General features: G+C 36.0%; 1 protein-coding gene and 1 long non-coding RNA gene across 8 annotated transcripts; both read right to left on the reverse strand.

Annotated features, from left to right (window-relative positions):
* Positions 1–3,941: 3,941 nt before the first annotated feature.
* Positions 3,942–5,371, reverse strand: LOC106380688 (protein NUCLEAR FUSION DEFECTIVE 6, mitochondrial). Of its 7 annotated transcripts, none has more exons than XM_013820499.3 (4): positions 5,140–5,361; positions 4,836–4,957; positions 4,254–4,310; positions 3,942–4,105 (listed from the first exon to the last, which is right to left on the reverse strand). In XM_013820499.3, exons 1-3 carry the CDS (start codon positions 5,292–5,294, stop codon positions 4,291–4,293), a joined length of 297 nt encoding a protein of 98 aa, XP_013675953.1. In that variant the 5' UTR covers positions 5,295–5,361; the 3' UTR covers positions 3,942–4,105; positions 4,254–4,290. The 7 variants fall into 7 exon arrangements, 5 of the variants coding, with proteins under 5 accessions (XP_013675953.1, XP_013675954.1, XP_013675952.1 ...); XR_007326574.1 differs by adding an exon at positions 4,431–4,571 and having other exon boundaries at positions 4,082–4,310; XR_007326573.1 differs by adding an exon at positions 4,431–4,614 and having other exon boundaries at positions 4,082–4,310.
* Positions 5,372–7,693: 2,322 nt separating this feature from the next.
* LOC106380313 lies at positions 7,694–12,424 on the reverse strand. The gene is made up of 2 exons (XR_007326727.1): positions 8,437–12,424; positions 7,694–8,293 (listed from the first exon to the last, which is right to left on the reverse strand). It is a non-coding gene; the product is annotated as an uncharacterized LOC106380313 (long non-coding RNA).
* Between the last annotated feature and the right edge of the window lie 1,600 nt (positions 12,425–14,024).

A 14,024-nucleotide genomic window follows, 5' to 3' on the forward strand; every position in this document is an offset into this window, starting at 1 on the left:
ACAAGTCGTGGCCAAGCCGTGTATAGGTGATGGTCTTTGCAGCCGACCATAACATGGTCTCTTCGGCCGAGTAATGGCCTCTTCGGTTTGGCCGTTTGTATCATGGCCTCTACGGCCGAGGAATGGTCCTTTATGGCCGAGTAATGGCCGAGCCATATAACATGGTCTTAGACCATAGTGGTACACGAACTTGTAGTATTGATCATGGGTTTATCCTCTCTCCCCCTCATGACCATACTATAAGGTCGTGGTGCTTGGGACAATTAAGCCTAATGAGTTTCCCTTTGTGTACATGTTTCACAACGTGAGATCTTTTACGGGATAACTCTGTGCCTTTTCAATATTTGCATAAAGTTTAGACTTTAGGATGGTTAATCCTATCATGCCATATAGTGTAAAATGTCGTGGGATATATCAGTATAGTCGCCACTTCTCTTGCCTCTTATCATACTGATCTTATAGCATAGTTTTAAATCAGTAGAGATCATAGGTATAGTCTCGACCACTTATAAGGTCTTAGGCGTTTTATGTTTCTTAAAATCTAAAGGAACTTGTTTCCTTCCTTACCCATTGTTTCTACTTGGAAACCATACATAATAACTTCAATGGGTCGCATGTTCTTTTGGGTGTGTATAATGCCTTTTAAGGCAATGCCTTAGCCATAGTTTCTTTACTATGCTTACTATACCCATTCATGATTTCTTACTTGGTTTTATGCCCTTTAGGCAACTCTTTAAAATCATTTATATGTTCAAGTAAGATCAGACAAGACTATGAATTCAAAACCAATTCCATTGTATATATAAAATCGTGAAACATCAAATAGGTTTAAAAGCAAATCACAAATCAAGGACTTTAAAATAAAATGTCGAGATCCCTCTTGGTCAATAGACATGCCGGCCATTCCTTGAGTTATATTGGACACGGCTCCCTTGGATTCATCCTGATCCATATCAGTCTTATTTGTATCAGGATATCTCATCTCACTGCTCCTCCTTAGTACCTTGTTATTCTCAATCACCGTTAGGCAAGAGATAAGGTCATTGTAAGTGGTAGAACCTCTTTCTATGTAGATATGTTTTGACAACAAATCTTCTGGATGGAATGTGGAGTATGTCTTGAATAGAAAATCATTATCTGTTACCTCTTCACCATATAATCTCAGTTGGTACACGACCCTGGACAAGGCAAAGTGAAACTCGGCCACTGTCTCAAAGTCTTGGAATCTGAGACTCATCCATTCATGTTTGACCTTTGGTAATAATACCATAGTGTATCTGGACTTTAATTCTGTCCAAAGGTCACGAGGATTCTCAATATGTAGATACTGATTTCTCAGTTCCTCAGTGAGATGATGGCGCATTATTGTAATGGCTCTATGCTTTTCACTTTCAATTTCATCATTTCCTTCAATGATACATTTCCTGAGTCCTCTGCAGGGCAATTGAAGTGTTCATTTCCCATTCTTGATAATTATCTCCAGAGAGATTTAGAATGGCATAATCCATGGGTTCAAATCTCGGCATCTGAAATTATCAATCAATTCATTGATTTAGAATTCTTGCAACCAATTTAAATAATCAGTGCACATGATTTCATAAGTCTGTCTAAGATGCTTAGGCCATACGGCTTTGCATTGTGATGCTTATACCTCTCGGCCATTATAAGATACAACGATCTTAAGGATCGGATCATGATGCAATCTGGTTTATATAAACATCCGGATACTAGGCCACACGGTCACTTTGATATGCAATAAGCCACACGGATTTTAATCAATCAAGGGCACAAGGCTGCAAGTGTGTACAATGTATTATGCCTCACGGCCGTTCAGTATGATTGATAATAAAAACACAATGCCACACAATCCATATCAATCAAGTTTACCAATTTCAAGGTTGGTAATGTTTCAGCTAGAGTTTAGTGTTTTAGAATTAAATAATCTAGAAACCTAACTCTCATTCAATATGTAAATTCTTTAAATCAATCTTTCAATCTTTAAGTAATGAGAGATTTAAGGTTTCAAGGCCTTTAGAAATATCAATCAAGATTAAGGGTTTCAAGGCCATTAGGATTTTAAATTCGAGATTAGGGTTTTAGTTTAAACAAGATTCAGATTCAAGTTTTAAAACAATCCTAATCATAACTCTAGGCGACCAATCAAAACACTCAAGTTTCAAATCAAAATTAAAACCGATTTTTCAAAATTAGGGTTTTAGGGGATTTCGAAAACTTTGATCTTTGATCAAGGGAATTTTATTTGAGATTCAAAATCATTAAGACTTTGATTTTAATTGATCAATGGATCAATCTCGATTATGGTTTAGGAGATCGGACTTATTCGAGCTCCGATTTACTCTTTAGGATTTGATCTATTTTTCCTATGGCTTTCATCTTTAGAGTTCTGATTTTAGGGTTTCAATCTTTACAAAACAACCAGATTCGATTCTTGTTTTCAGATTTCGAATTACCTTTATTTTGTAGGGTTGAACCGGACCTCCAAGATGAACGGATGAACCTCAGACGTGAGCTGCGACGCGGACGCGAGCTGTCTTGTTCCTATCGGGTCTCGAGTCGAGACGGACGCTTGCAGTCGGGGTCGCAAGCTAGGACGGGACGCGAGCTGGGGCTGAGCGCAAGCTGAGTTTGAGACGAGGACACGAGCTGAGCCTGAGAGCGACAGACGCGAACAGGGAACACCTAGGGTTAGGGTTCGTCGGGTTCGTCGGATGGTGAGCGCCTCTCGCGAATCGGGCTGAGGTTGAACGTCTGATCGGGATCGAGAGCGGAGACTGAGACGGACGTAAGAGATCGTCTGAGCTAAGATCGTATCAGGCTGAGACGGCAAAGCTTGCTGGAACGCAAGCAAGAACAATTTAGAGTTCTTCGGGATTAGGGTTCCAAAAGATCAAGACGGCGCAGCGTATTGTTTATGCGAGTGTGGGCGCGTCTGTGATCTGATCGACGAACGGTTTGCGCTGATGGATTCGTCACGTCAAGAGCTTCAATTTGATATGTGGCTCGTCGTCTGGTTCTTCAGGGTTTGAGAGATACATCGATTTTAAGTTGCGTCTGGATTAGGGTTTATGTGTGACGGATTTTTAGGTTAGGGTTTTGTCTCAGGGTTTTGGAGTCTATCGTGCTGATAACATGTTGTAATTAGAGAGTTTAGAGACTGAATATTTATGTGCTATTATTAATGATCAAGGATGTTTATTTATATAAGGATTACAAGATGAAGATAAATGGAAAGAGTAAATATCCTAATCCAACAGGAAATAAAAAAATTACTAAAACATAGAAAAGAAAAACATCATAAGTTCTAAGTCGGCTATAGATCATTAGCTGACTCTCTCTCCTCCTTGCGGCCGCGGTTGGGCTTGATGTGGCCGACGGGATTTCTTCTCTTGTCTTAGTTAATGGCAATTCACTCCATGATTTATAACAGTCTCTTACTCATTTTGATTATTTAAATAATTAATGTTTATTGTGATTATTATACAACACAGTCTGGATTGAAATTGGCCCCTAATGGGCATCAAAAGAACTGGGAACACAGACACCACAATGAGCATGTTAAGATTGAGAAGCAAGAAGAAGAGACGCATGCACAAGAAGGCCGGTGTTAGTTATGGTGGTTAAAGAAACTAAAGGATGAAAGAAATTCAACTGTTTGTAACAACATTCAATAAAGATGCATTTTCAAATATCTAGTTGATATAATATAGAAATGGAGGATATTTTACCATAGAGAACATGCAAATTTGAGTTTGTGCTGATGTAACAGCGATCATAGAGAGTATTAAAAAGATTTGAATATATCCGTCTTGACAATAGAAAAACTGAAGACAGGTCATTTGAGTTAGTTTCACATGAGAATTTAAGATAAGGGGATTCTTTAATAACAGAGATGCAATTTTAATTGTGTTGAACTTTTGATGTAACAGAGATGATAGAGAGCTGATTTAAAATATTCAAAGACAGAGACCATTTATGTTTGAAAAGTACAACAATTATTTATTTTTTTGCCTAAACTCTCTTAAAACCGTCTCTGGGATTCGCATTTGGGTTACTTGTAGACTTCATCAAAAGTCATCTTTGCAAGCTGATAAAATTATACGAAACATCAGTTTACCAGTCTAATGAAATACAACACGTCTTAAAAGGGTAAAAAGAAACACATTCTCTCCAAGCCAAAATAGGGGAGAAAATCAAGAGGGCTCTAGTTCCTAAATAAAGGTAGAGGTTTGTACATAAACTGGTAGCTTCAGTGATCTTCTGGCAAACTCATCACACATCATCAATGCAAGCTGGGAGTATAAGACCAACAATTAATGATTCTTTCATTAAATTCTCTACGAAATCAACTCAAATGGAATAATAACCAAGAAGACACTAATAAATAACACGATTGTGGGGTACATGTTTACTTTTTTTTTTTTTTGAAACACAATGCAGAGAATCGAACGTTGTTGGGTTTATCTAGTCTATAAGATGAAAAACTGTTATTCGCAGGAAAGCCCACATCTCGTTGGCTTCATTCATTGGTCTTGGTAAATTCTTGAGTCAGCCTACAGCATGAGAAAAACTAGACCAATTGAGGGTGGCATCCATCTGTTTACAATGTCAAGCAGAAAGACGACAACAACAACAATTGATCCAGTTTTTCGCACATGGCAACCAGAAAAAGTTCTAAACTTAAACTGCAAATCTAACCAAGTTATATGATACAGCAAAGGCTAATAAAAATCCAGAGAAACAAAACACTGATCAAACAAAGAGCAAATTAGGCAGAAAAGGAAGGAAGGAAGGGAAAGGAAGAGAGGAAGAAGTACCGTCAGAGAGCCAGCCATAGGTATGTCCAGAGATAGAAAGCATCGAAGTCATTAGAGCAGAAGCTGTGGCGGTGTGGTATGGTAACATTGACTCAACACAGAAGCTCATCTCCACAGGATTTCTACCAATCAAACAAAAAATAAAAGAGTAGCAAGTAAACGATAAGAGTTTTCCCATTTAAAAAATTCACATACATTTCTACAACATGGAAAAGTTGTTTCTTTTCAGAAATGTATCTCCAAAATTCGATCGAAATGTACTCTTTTCGAGGTTCCAGATCACTGATAAAAGAGGCGGACTAACCGGAGAGGCGAAAGCAGTGAGCTTCTTTTAGCGCTGGCTCTAAACATCGGCGGAACTGATTTCGCTTGAGACGCGAAGCGGCCAGTGGAACCAGCGGCGGCTCCCCGAGACGAAGCAGCTCGAAGTATCGATCTGGCGACGGCGGAGGCGGCCATCGGCAGAGAACTTGAAGAAGAGATTGGAGAATCGACGGTGGCTTCCAAAGAACGGGAACTGTTAAACCCTATATTATATCAAGTCCTCACTGCGTCGAAACTAAGGCCCATTTACATATTAAGGCCCATTTTAATATTCTCAGCCTTCGCAAGACAGTGATGACGATGATGATGATTAACTAGAGAACTCTAGACGCTTTCTTTGTATTATCTATAACTACTAGACTATTTCTCCGCGCTACGCGCAGATAATATATTTAAATTTATTATTTTTATCATTTTTATTTATATGTGAATTTTTGTATATTAAATTATATATAACTAATTTTTAAATTTGATTTTTTTTATATTTTTAATTTGAAGTAAGTATTTCTATTATATGTAACAGAATTAACTAATAAAATATAAAGAATCAAGTCCGAGATTTTAGAGTTATGTAAAAAAATATAATTATGTATAGAACATAAATTATTTTAGTTTAAAAGATTGAAATCTCATCTCGAATAAATTCATGGAAAGAAAAATTACTTCAATAACCTACTTAAAATATAAAACCTCCTTTAAAAAAAAGCGTACTAAATAATATTTTTTTACGTGTAATAGTTAAAAACTAACAATTGAATATCGATCTAGAATATTATTTTAATATATCTAATGGTAAAATACTAATTGTAATAAACAAATTTTGAATTTTGTAATATTACATGAATTAGAAGTCTTTAAAATCTAAAATCTATTTTATTAACATAATATATTTTTATTCATTTATTATTTTTATGTTACAAAATATTACTTTAGTTTTATTTGGATATTATTTTTTTAATAATTTATTTTCGTTTTAAGTAATTTTAAAATTATCAAGAATATAATATAATTAAAATTATTTATTTAAATATATCCAAATATAATGTCTCATTTTTATGTGTGTTTGCGTTGAGCATATTTAATTGTAGTTTGTATATTTAATAACACCTTGTTGCGTGCCGTTCTATAGTTTTAATAAATGTGTTGTCATGTCATTTTTATTACTACTAACATTATTTTTAGTGATCAGTGATTACGTATTTTTAACGTTATGTATTATATATTATCGTATATTTTCTTACTCTTCATGCTTGCATTTTTTTTAGAATCATTTTAATTAGATAATAGGTTTAAAGATGTAAATAAAACTGTGTATGTTGTAAATTTAGACTTTTTAGTGTAATTGATCACTATCAATTATGGAAATTATTGTGACAACCCGTCCTGTGGACCACTCGTCCCGTAAACCTCAGTCTCACAGCACTGCAGCGAATCGACCACACCCCCTCTCTTATGAGTTCTCACTAACTCCATAATTAGGTTGTTGGTGGACTTTGAACCCAGGACCTCACCATTTAACAACTCTCCCAACAAACAAATTACGGAGTGAGAGAAAACTCATAATCGAGGGGTTAGGGTCGGTGCCCTGCAGGGCTGTGAACCTAGGGCTTACTGGGTGGATAGTTCCCACGGGATGGGTTGTCACAATTGTATTATGATTTTATTTTACTAAATTTTTCTTTCTGTGTATATTTTTGTTTTATCTTGTATTTTTGCAATTTTATTGCTTTATTCTTTAATTGCAGAAAATTGCTATTTTCAATTTTTGTTTCATATACCTTAAAAGTCTTCGGTTGATTTTTGTTTGTTTTCTTTCTCCAATTAAAATGTACGGTTAAACTGGTAAATATATAGACACGCTATTAACTACACCATTAGTCTAATTATATGTCAATAACAAAGGCAAAAATTTCTAAATAATGTTTATATTTATTTAATTATATTTTCGCCAGTTTTGGGTCTTGAATGAACCAATCAATTAACGTATACGTTAAAATTAATATGTAATGTAAATATTCATTATAAGGTGATTATTTATGCGTATTGAAATTTATATCAGTAATTAAGTTAAGCTTTGATTGGCAGAGCAAATGATAAAGCAATAGCAGTATATTATAGAAGCAGTATGTTGCAGGAACCATATATTTTGGCTAAACTGTTTAATAGGATGATTAGTAGAGCAGTGTGAGTATTATATTTTAAATTATTATAAAAATTAGTATATAATATATTTATTTTTAATGAATATATTTCTCATATATATATATATATATATAAATATATTAACATATAAAATTAAAAAGATATATAATTAACTTATTTATTTAATAATTTAAAAAATATGTTTATATCAAAAAAATTTATTTAAATAAATTTTATAATTAAATTTGGTTAACGGGTTCCTCTTCCAACGTGGAGCATCCACCTAAACTCTATATGCCATTCAAATATTTGGTGTACCTTGTATCCTTCATTGCAATTGATCAACCATGCACAAATAATAACTTTCAACTTGAACCAAATCTAATCAAATATAAACACAATCATGCATTAACAATTCTCAGTATGACTTGCAAAAACATCTACTAACATCCAGAACCGTACTTAACATCAAAAACTAACCAAAAAGTGACAACGTCAATAGTCAATGAAATCTCATATACATGTACTCTTTATTTTTGTTCTCAAAGCCAAAACCTATTAAAAAAACAGTCCTTTACATCTACATTGAACCGGACCACAAGGTATAAAGCTCTACCATAGTTCAACATTTTCATCTTTTAGCACCTGCAAGGAACGAATCAAAAAAGAGCTGAGTGATGATCAATTTAGGATAATTAATGTGGTCGAGTAGGTGGACATTACATCGGTCAGAGACTTCTTTGGGGCCGTATCTGCAACTTGAGACGCCTCTTTGGCTTCGAACACTTTGGAATCAGCCACTGCAAGAGCTTTTGTTGCAGACTCTGCTTTCTCAAGATTATTTTCTGATGTCAAAGACGTACTTGGTAGATCTTGCGACTCGGTGGAATCTTCTGGACTTGATAGCTCTTGTGAGGAATCTTCTGAACTCGAGGTTTGTGCTGGATTTGCAGCTCGTATAACAGTACCCTAAACGATCTTGTAGCGGGTATCTACATGCATTAACAATCATTTGGATGCTAACATCAGAAGGAGAAATTTGCAATATACATAAAGTGAACCATATCAACAGAGGAGAGTCTAAAATTCTGATTACACCTAGTGACATCAAAGTCACTCAAAGAGAACATGGAACCTACCTTCAAGTGTCCCCGGTAGGTGGGAAGACGGTTCACGTTGATGGTGGCGGGTATGAGCATCGCCTGAAAACGTTTATAAACAGAAGAACACAATTTAAAACTGGATTCAAAACCAAATCACGAAGAGGAAATAAATAATATTGAAATCATAATACTGTTAAACATGAATCTTAATATTGGAGATCTGTTCAAAACTATGATGAACATGAATTTAAAAAACGGAATCAACTTAGAATCCAGAAGAAGCATATCTACTCCCATGAAGTGGCCACCACGTTTAATGTTTCTGGCTTCCCAAAACCGGAGAAGCCGCACCTCCACCTCCACGGTGGATGAGCAGCGTCCATATTTGAGAGCAGCAAGAATGGTAGATGTGCTAGCCATAATAATAAGAAAAAAAGTTTCGAATGTAGTAGGATCTCTGAGAATGATGTCTATGGGAAGAACACGAAACTGGATGTCGAATGTAATTTAACACTGTCTGAAATATATATCTAATACAAATAAAGCAGTACCATGTTGCTTTTCTGTTTTCTTTTGTGCAAGAACATATTCCTTCTCAACCGGAGACAACTTGAATGACCTCAGTGACATTATCGACTTTAAGATCAGCCAGAAAATCTTCATTATGAGTAACGTAGCCGCCGAAGACATCGTAACGACCGTCCAAGATGTTGGAATTGCTTGGCGTCAGCTCACGCTCTGTCAGCAGCCAAAACACTTGGCTCGATTCTGAGTCATTCTCAAACCCCTTTTTTGCATTACATATAATTAGAATATATATATATTCAAATGTTAAGGAAGAGTAAGAACTCTCACTTCTCTAGCCATTGCCATTGTACAGACCCAATACCTGTCCAACCAAATTAACAAATGATAATTTATTATTATTATTATGAATAAATATACTGTCAGAAGGGTGTAAGCTTTTACTTTAGGGTTGAGCCGTAAAATGGCGTTTTTTTCCCAGTCACCATAATCTCAAGAGGAACTGTCCTTACTTCTCTGTGGTTGGATCTATAAATCCTTCCGCATGACTGTCTGGATCCCTTGTTTGTACCACAAACTCATCAGCTGCAAAAAATCTTCATCCATTGATTAACAAAAATTTCCCATATACAATATATATATATATATATATATATATATATATTTCTGGATCTCCATGCCATTGTAGAAATTGCGCTCCGCCAAGTCCACAAAATTCCCGGCAGTAACAGGGGCGTTATAGCCATCGACGACAATGTGGAAAACACAATCCTCAAGGTTGGGATTGTCCTTGATCTTGGCCTTCATGTACACTTCTCTTGAGAAAAGGCATGTTTATATACTCTTCAGGGACTTCGTAGAGGAAGCCCTCGACCATGTCCTCCTCTATTCTGCAGAGCGCCACATGACAGGAAGATCTCAGCTGCAGTCATCAAGAAGGGTCTAAATGAGCAAGTATATCAGCTTCCTTACTAATCCAAAACCATATTGGCTTTTTTGTCTCTCGTGCATTACACTTTTGAGTAAACTCACCCGCCAACATATTGGAGATTCTCTTTCAGTTTAGGAGCAACAACATCTCTCTTCCGATCTTCGGCAATCTGTAGCATATCTTGCATACCAGCTTCCAACTTTTCAATCAGTTCGTTACCATGATTCTTTTTCGACTCAAAAAACCCCGCAACAATCATGCTTTTCCCTTGCTTTCCTCACATTCTACAACAACAAATAATACTTAGCTCTTTATAGCAGATTAATTAACTGACTTTAATTATGCTTGCTTACACCTAATAATACTTCTAGCTTTTAGACAAATCTTGCAAGCAATTCAAACACTGTTCTAACAACTCTTCTCATACGACTCTCTGTTCATCTCCTAGTTATACTCACTCAGTTAAATTATTAACTAACCTCTTAAGATGACTAACGACTCTTCAGAGATGTAATGCAAGGCTGCCTCCTTCTTTGACTCTAAGTTGACTTTATCTTCTTCTTTCTCTTTCACTTTAGACTTTGATTCTCTTCTTCGTATCGTTGTTGTTCTTCTTCTGATCACTGTCTTCACTCTTTCTTGATTGCAGGGTTTATATCTCGTAATCAATTCTCAACAGATCTTCGTAGGAGGAGAAGAAGATCCAACCAAGTTTAGAAACGCCAGAGCTGAAATCTCACGGCACAACTGAAATCAAGAAGTCATCCAACCTTTTTGGAAGGGCAAGTGCTCAAACATATTTTTCTTAAGTAAGAAATACCAAAACCATCAGGAAAATGCTTAAATTAGGGACTGACCTGTCATGATTAAACACTTTAATTTGTGACATAGCTGTATTTAGCTGATTCGAGCAGAGCTGTAGAGAACACCAGATTATAAGACAAAAACAAAGCCAAAGCCATATGGGTTGCCTAGCTTCAGAGTTTCAAAATTTGTTGCTTGATTACACTACTGGTGAATGACTCCCAAGTAATGCTTTTTTTCTTTGAAACAAACGTAGAAATAAATTCAGATATGTGTTATGCTTCACTATAGCGAGAGACATAGTAATCCAAATTTAGAGACTACCACAATTATAAAGAACTGAGTTATCATACATGAAAATATCATGATGTTTACCTGATCATGTGGCAGAAGTTGCAATAATTTGTTGTACTGAATCCTCTCGTCTTTTTTTGTCTTCTATTCAGCTTGAAAGAAACAACACATATAAAAATTATAATATGTGGAAGTATTTTCACAAATTAAAAAAAAAACTGTAGAAGCGTTTTGATTCCGGAAAATGAACACTAATCCAGGAATGGATCTGTGGATCAACGATTTTTGCAGGAAGAGTAAATTCATAAGTCTTTCTAAAAAAAAATAGAGATCGAAAAATATGATGCTTGATAGTGTAAGACGACAATACCTTTTTAATCAAAGAGAAGAGAGTGATTAAAGGTTGAGTGGCGGATGGCTAATTGGACAACAACATCATCACACGAAGACAATTCGAAGAAAGATTTTAGGGTTTTTTCAGAGAACATAACTGAGAGAGCGTGTTGGTGAAACTTGATTCCACTCTCAATCCTCTCATATTTTTAGTGTTTGAGATATTTTTCGGATTAGATACGCACAAAGCTAATGCTTTGATTGTTAAAGAGGGAGGCAGAGAGTTTGTGGGAGTTAATGCCTTAAATGTAAACTGAAGATTCTTTGTATAGACTAAGATATAAACGTTGAACGGAAGGTAAGGAAGAGACATAGATGAGGACATAGGAGAGGTCGAAAATTGAGAGGAAGGGGACGGCGGATCGTTGAAGAAGAAGACGATTCAGACATAACAGGAAACACAGAGTTTGGTTCTCAATTCTGAACGTTAACGGGCCGGTGAAACGCGAAGCCCAAATGACAGAAGTGAGCATCTGATGTGGCGGAAAGCTCTTCTCCTATTGGTTGATTTTTACTGTCGACGTGGACACTCTAACTATTCAGGGTATTCCCATTTTAGTATTGTATTGATAATGTTGAAGTATCTGACTTTTTAGGCTGTCCACGTCACTCTGGAGAGGAGAGAAAATCGTGACACGTCAGCGTTTCTTTTAAGCTCTTCTATTTCGTTGACGAGTTTAAAATGGTTGGAACTTTATGGTCAACCCATTAAGGGCCCACCTCTGCACTCCGAGTCTTCGTCTTCTCAATAGCCCTATTTTGTTGTGCCGGATGAGTCTTCATCCGCCGAACGTTACTGCTTCAAATTGATTCACGCCTTAAAGCGATTACATTAACATCCTCCGCCACTAAACCCATTACGTCAACTTCAATGTTCCCTCTCCAACACCGATTTCATTATCCGTAATTTTTCATAGTATAAATAAGACATGAAGCCCTCTCAGCACCGTATAAGATCCTGATAAGTTCTTGATATAAATTCCAGAAACATTGATCTCCTTTCTTTTATTCGCATTTCTGTAACGGCACTCTCAGTTTATTCACATTCTCCTTCTCGTGTGTACTCTTAGACTCTTAATCTCCTTTCTTTCATTGATCTCGACTTTGATTATCCATTTTTTCCCTCTTCAAAACTGACGTCCTATTGCCATAAATCTCATATCATTTTGTTTCTTATGGACCAGATCAAACCATTCAGCGCCGTCGTCGATTAAAATTGCTTCCATCGTTCGTTCGTCGAACACGACAGCGACCGCATTAAGCATACTGCTTTAGGTTTTTTGGAGTAAACCAAATTAATCAAGTCCTTTGAAATGGGTTGTCCAAATTAGGAAGAACCAAATCCGGTTGGCTTTACAGGGGCTTATTGCCTAGGTGGGCAGTGAGCATGTGAAGGAAAGCCGAAAGCTGTGTTTCCAGTGGACAATTAGCTGAGATTTTAATTCCAATAAGATGGTATATATTCAGCATAATTTGTTTCCATTTCTGCGTTTGGATATTCTTAATCTGGTTATCGTAGTGACTAAATTGATTCTATTGTGGTATGGTTGTTAATTTAATTTTCTGCTCAGCCACCACAGGCTGATGACATCTCTTGCTACTGAATGATACTTGCATGTACCCCTTATTTAGATGGAGTTTGATGTAACAGTGCAGTACATCTCAACTCTGCTTCTGTTAGACTGTTACAACCTAACGAGCAATGCAAGTGGTGTAGTGATAAACATGCTGTAAACAAACTGAGTTTTTCCATAAAGATGTTGTCGAAGTTTCATCAGAGCACAATGGCAATGTAAATTTTTTTTTACTTCTCTATTTGATTATCCATCGATCCGACAAAAATGTAAACCAAAAAGTTTGTTTCTTTATGACTCGGTAGCCCAACGGTGAGATAGAAGTTAAGTCACAGTGTCACACCACTGTCTGTGATAGCAGCTGGTTCTCTACCACGCTTAGAGTTGTTGATCAAGGTTTGACAACAACTTCTAAATCCAAAGAGTTGTGTTGTTTATAGGTCGTTATAACATCTTAAATCTGTGCTAACAAAATGTGTGGTTCTTAATCCTGATTATATGCATGTGTGGATACTAATGTCTTTGCAGGTGGTGCAACTGAGATATTGGAAACCTCGACTTAATCAACTGTTCACGTAAAGCTAGGCTGTTCCGTATAAAAAATTAGGTAAAAACAATTTGGAAACGAGATAACACAATTTTTAGTAATTTTGCTATTGTAAACTTGAAAATTTCATGAAGGAAGTAGTTCATTTGAGGTTTCAGCTGCTAGAAACGATATAAAGGTACTTCAAGTTCTATTCATGCTGACGAAAAAAACTAATCCATTTTGAATTGGACAGGCAAATGGAGAAAAATGTGGCCTCCAGTATGCATACTTAATGCATAGAATATTGTTCTTGATCTTTTATTGTAGCCTAAGGTTGGTTACAAACACCTACGTAATGGGTCTTCTACATAAATCAAGTATATATATATATGTGTGTGTGTATAAGTGTGTGTGTGTAGCATGTTCATATTTGTAAAGTTTTGGCAGATTCTAAATCGAATGATAATCATTGTTCCTCACGATTGATCATTACATTTACATTTAATTTTCTCACTAATACTTTGATAGTGTAACTTTTTGTTTTATTCTTCTCTTTTTGCTAAACAATGT

This window comes from Brassica napus, chromosome C7, assembly GCF_020379485.1.
Source record: "Brassica napus cultivar Da-Ae chromosome C7, Da-Ae, whole genome shotgun sequence".
In the NCBI taxonomy this organism is placed as follows: domain Eukaryota; kingdom Viridiplantae; phylum Streptophyta; class Magnoliopsida; order Brassicales; family Brassicaceae; genus Brassica; species Brassica napus.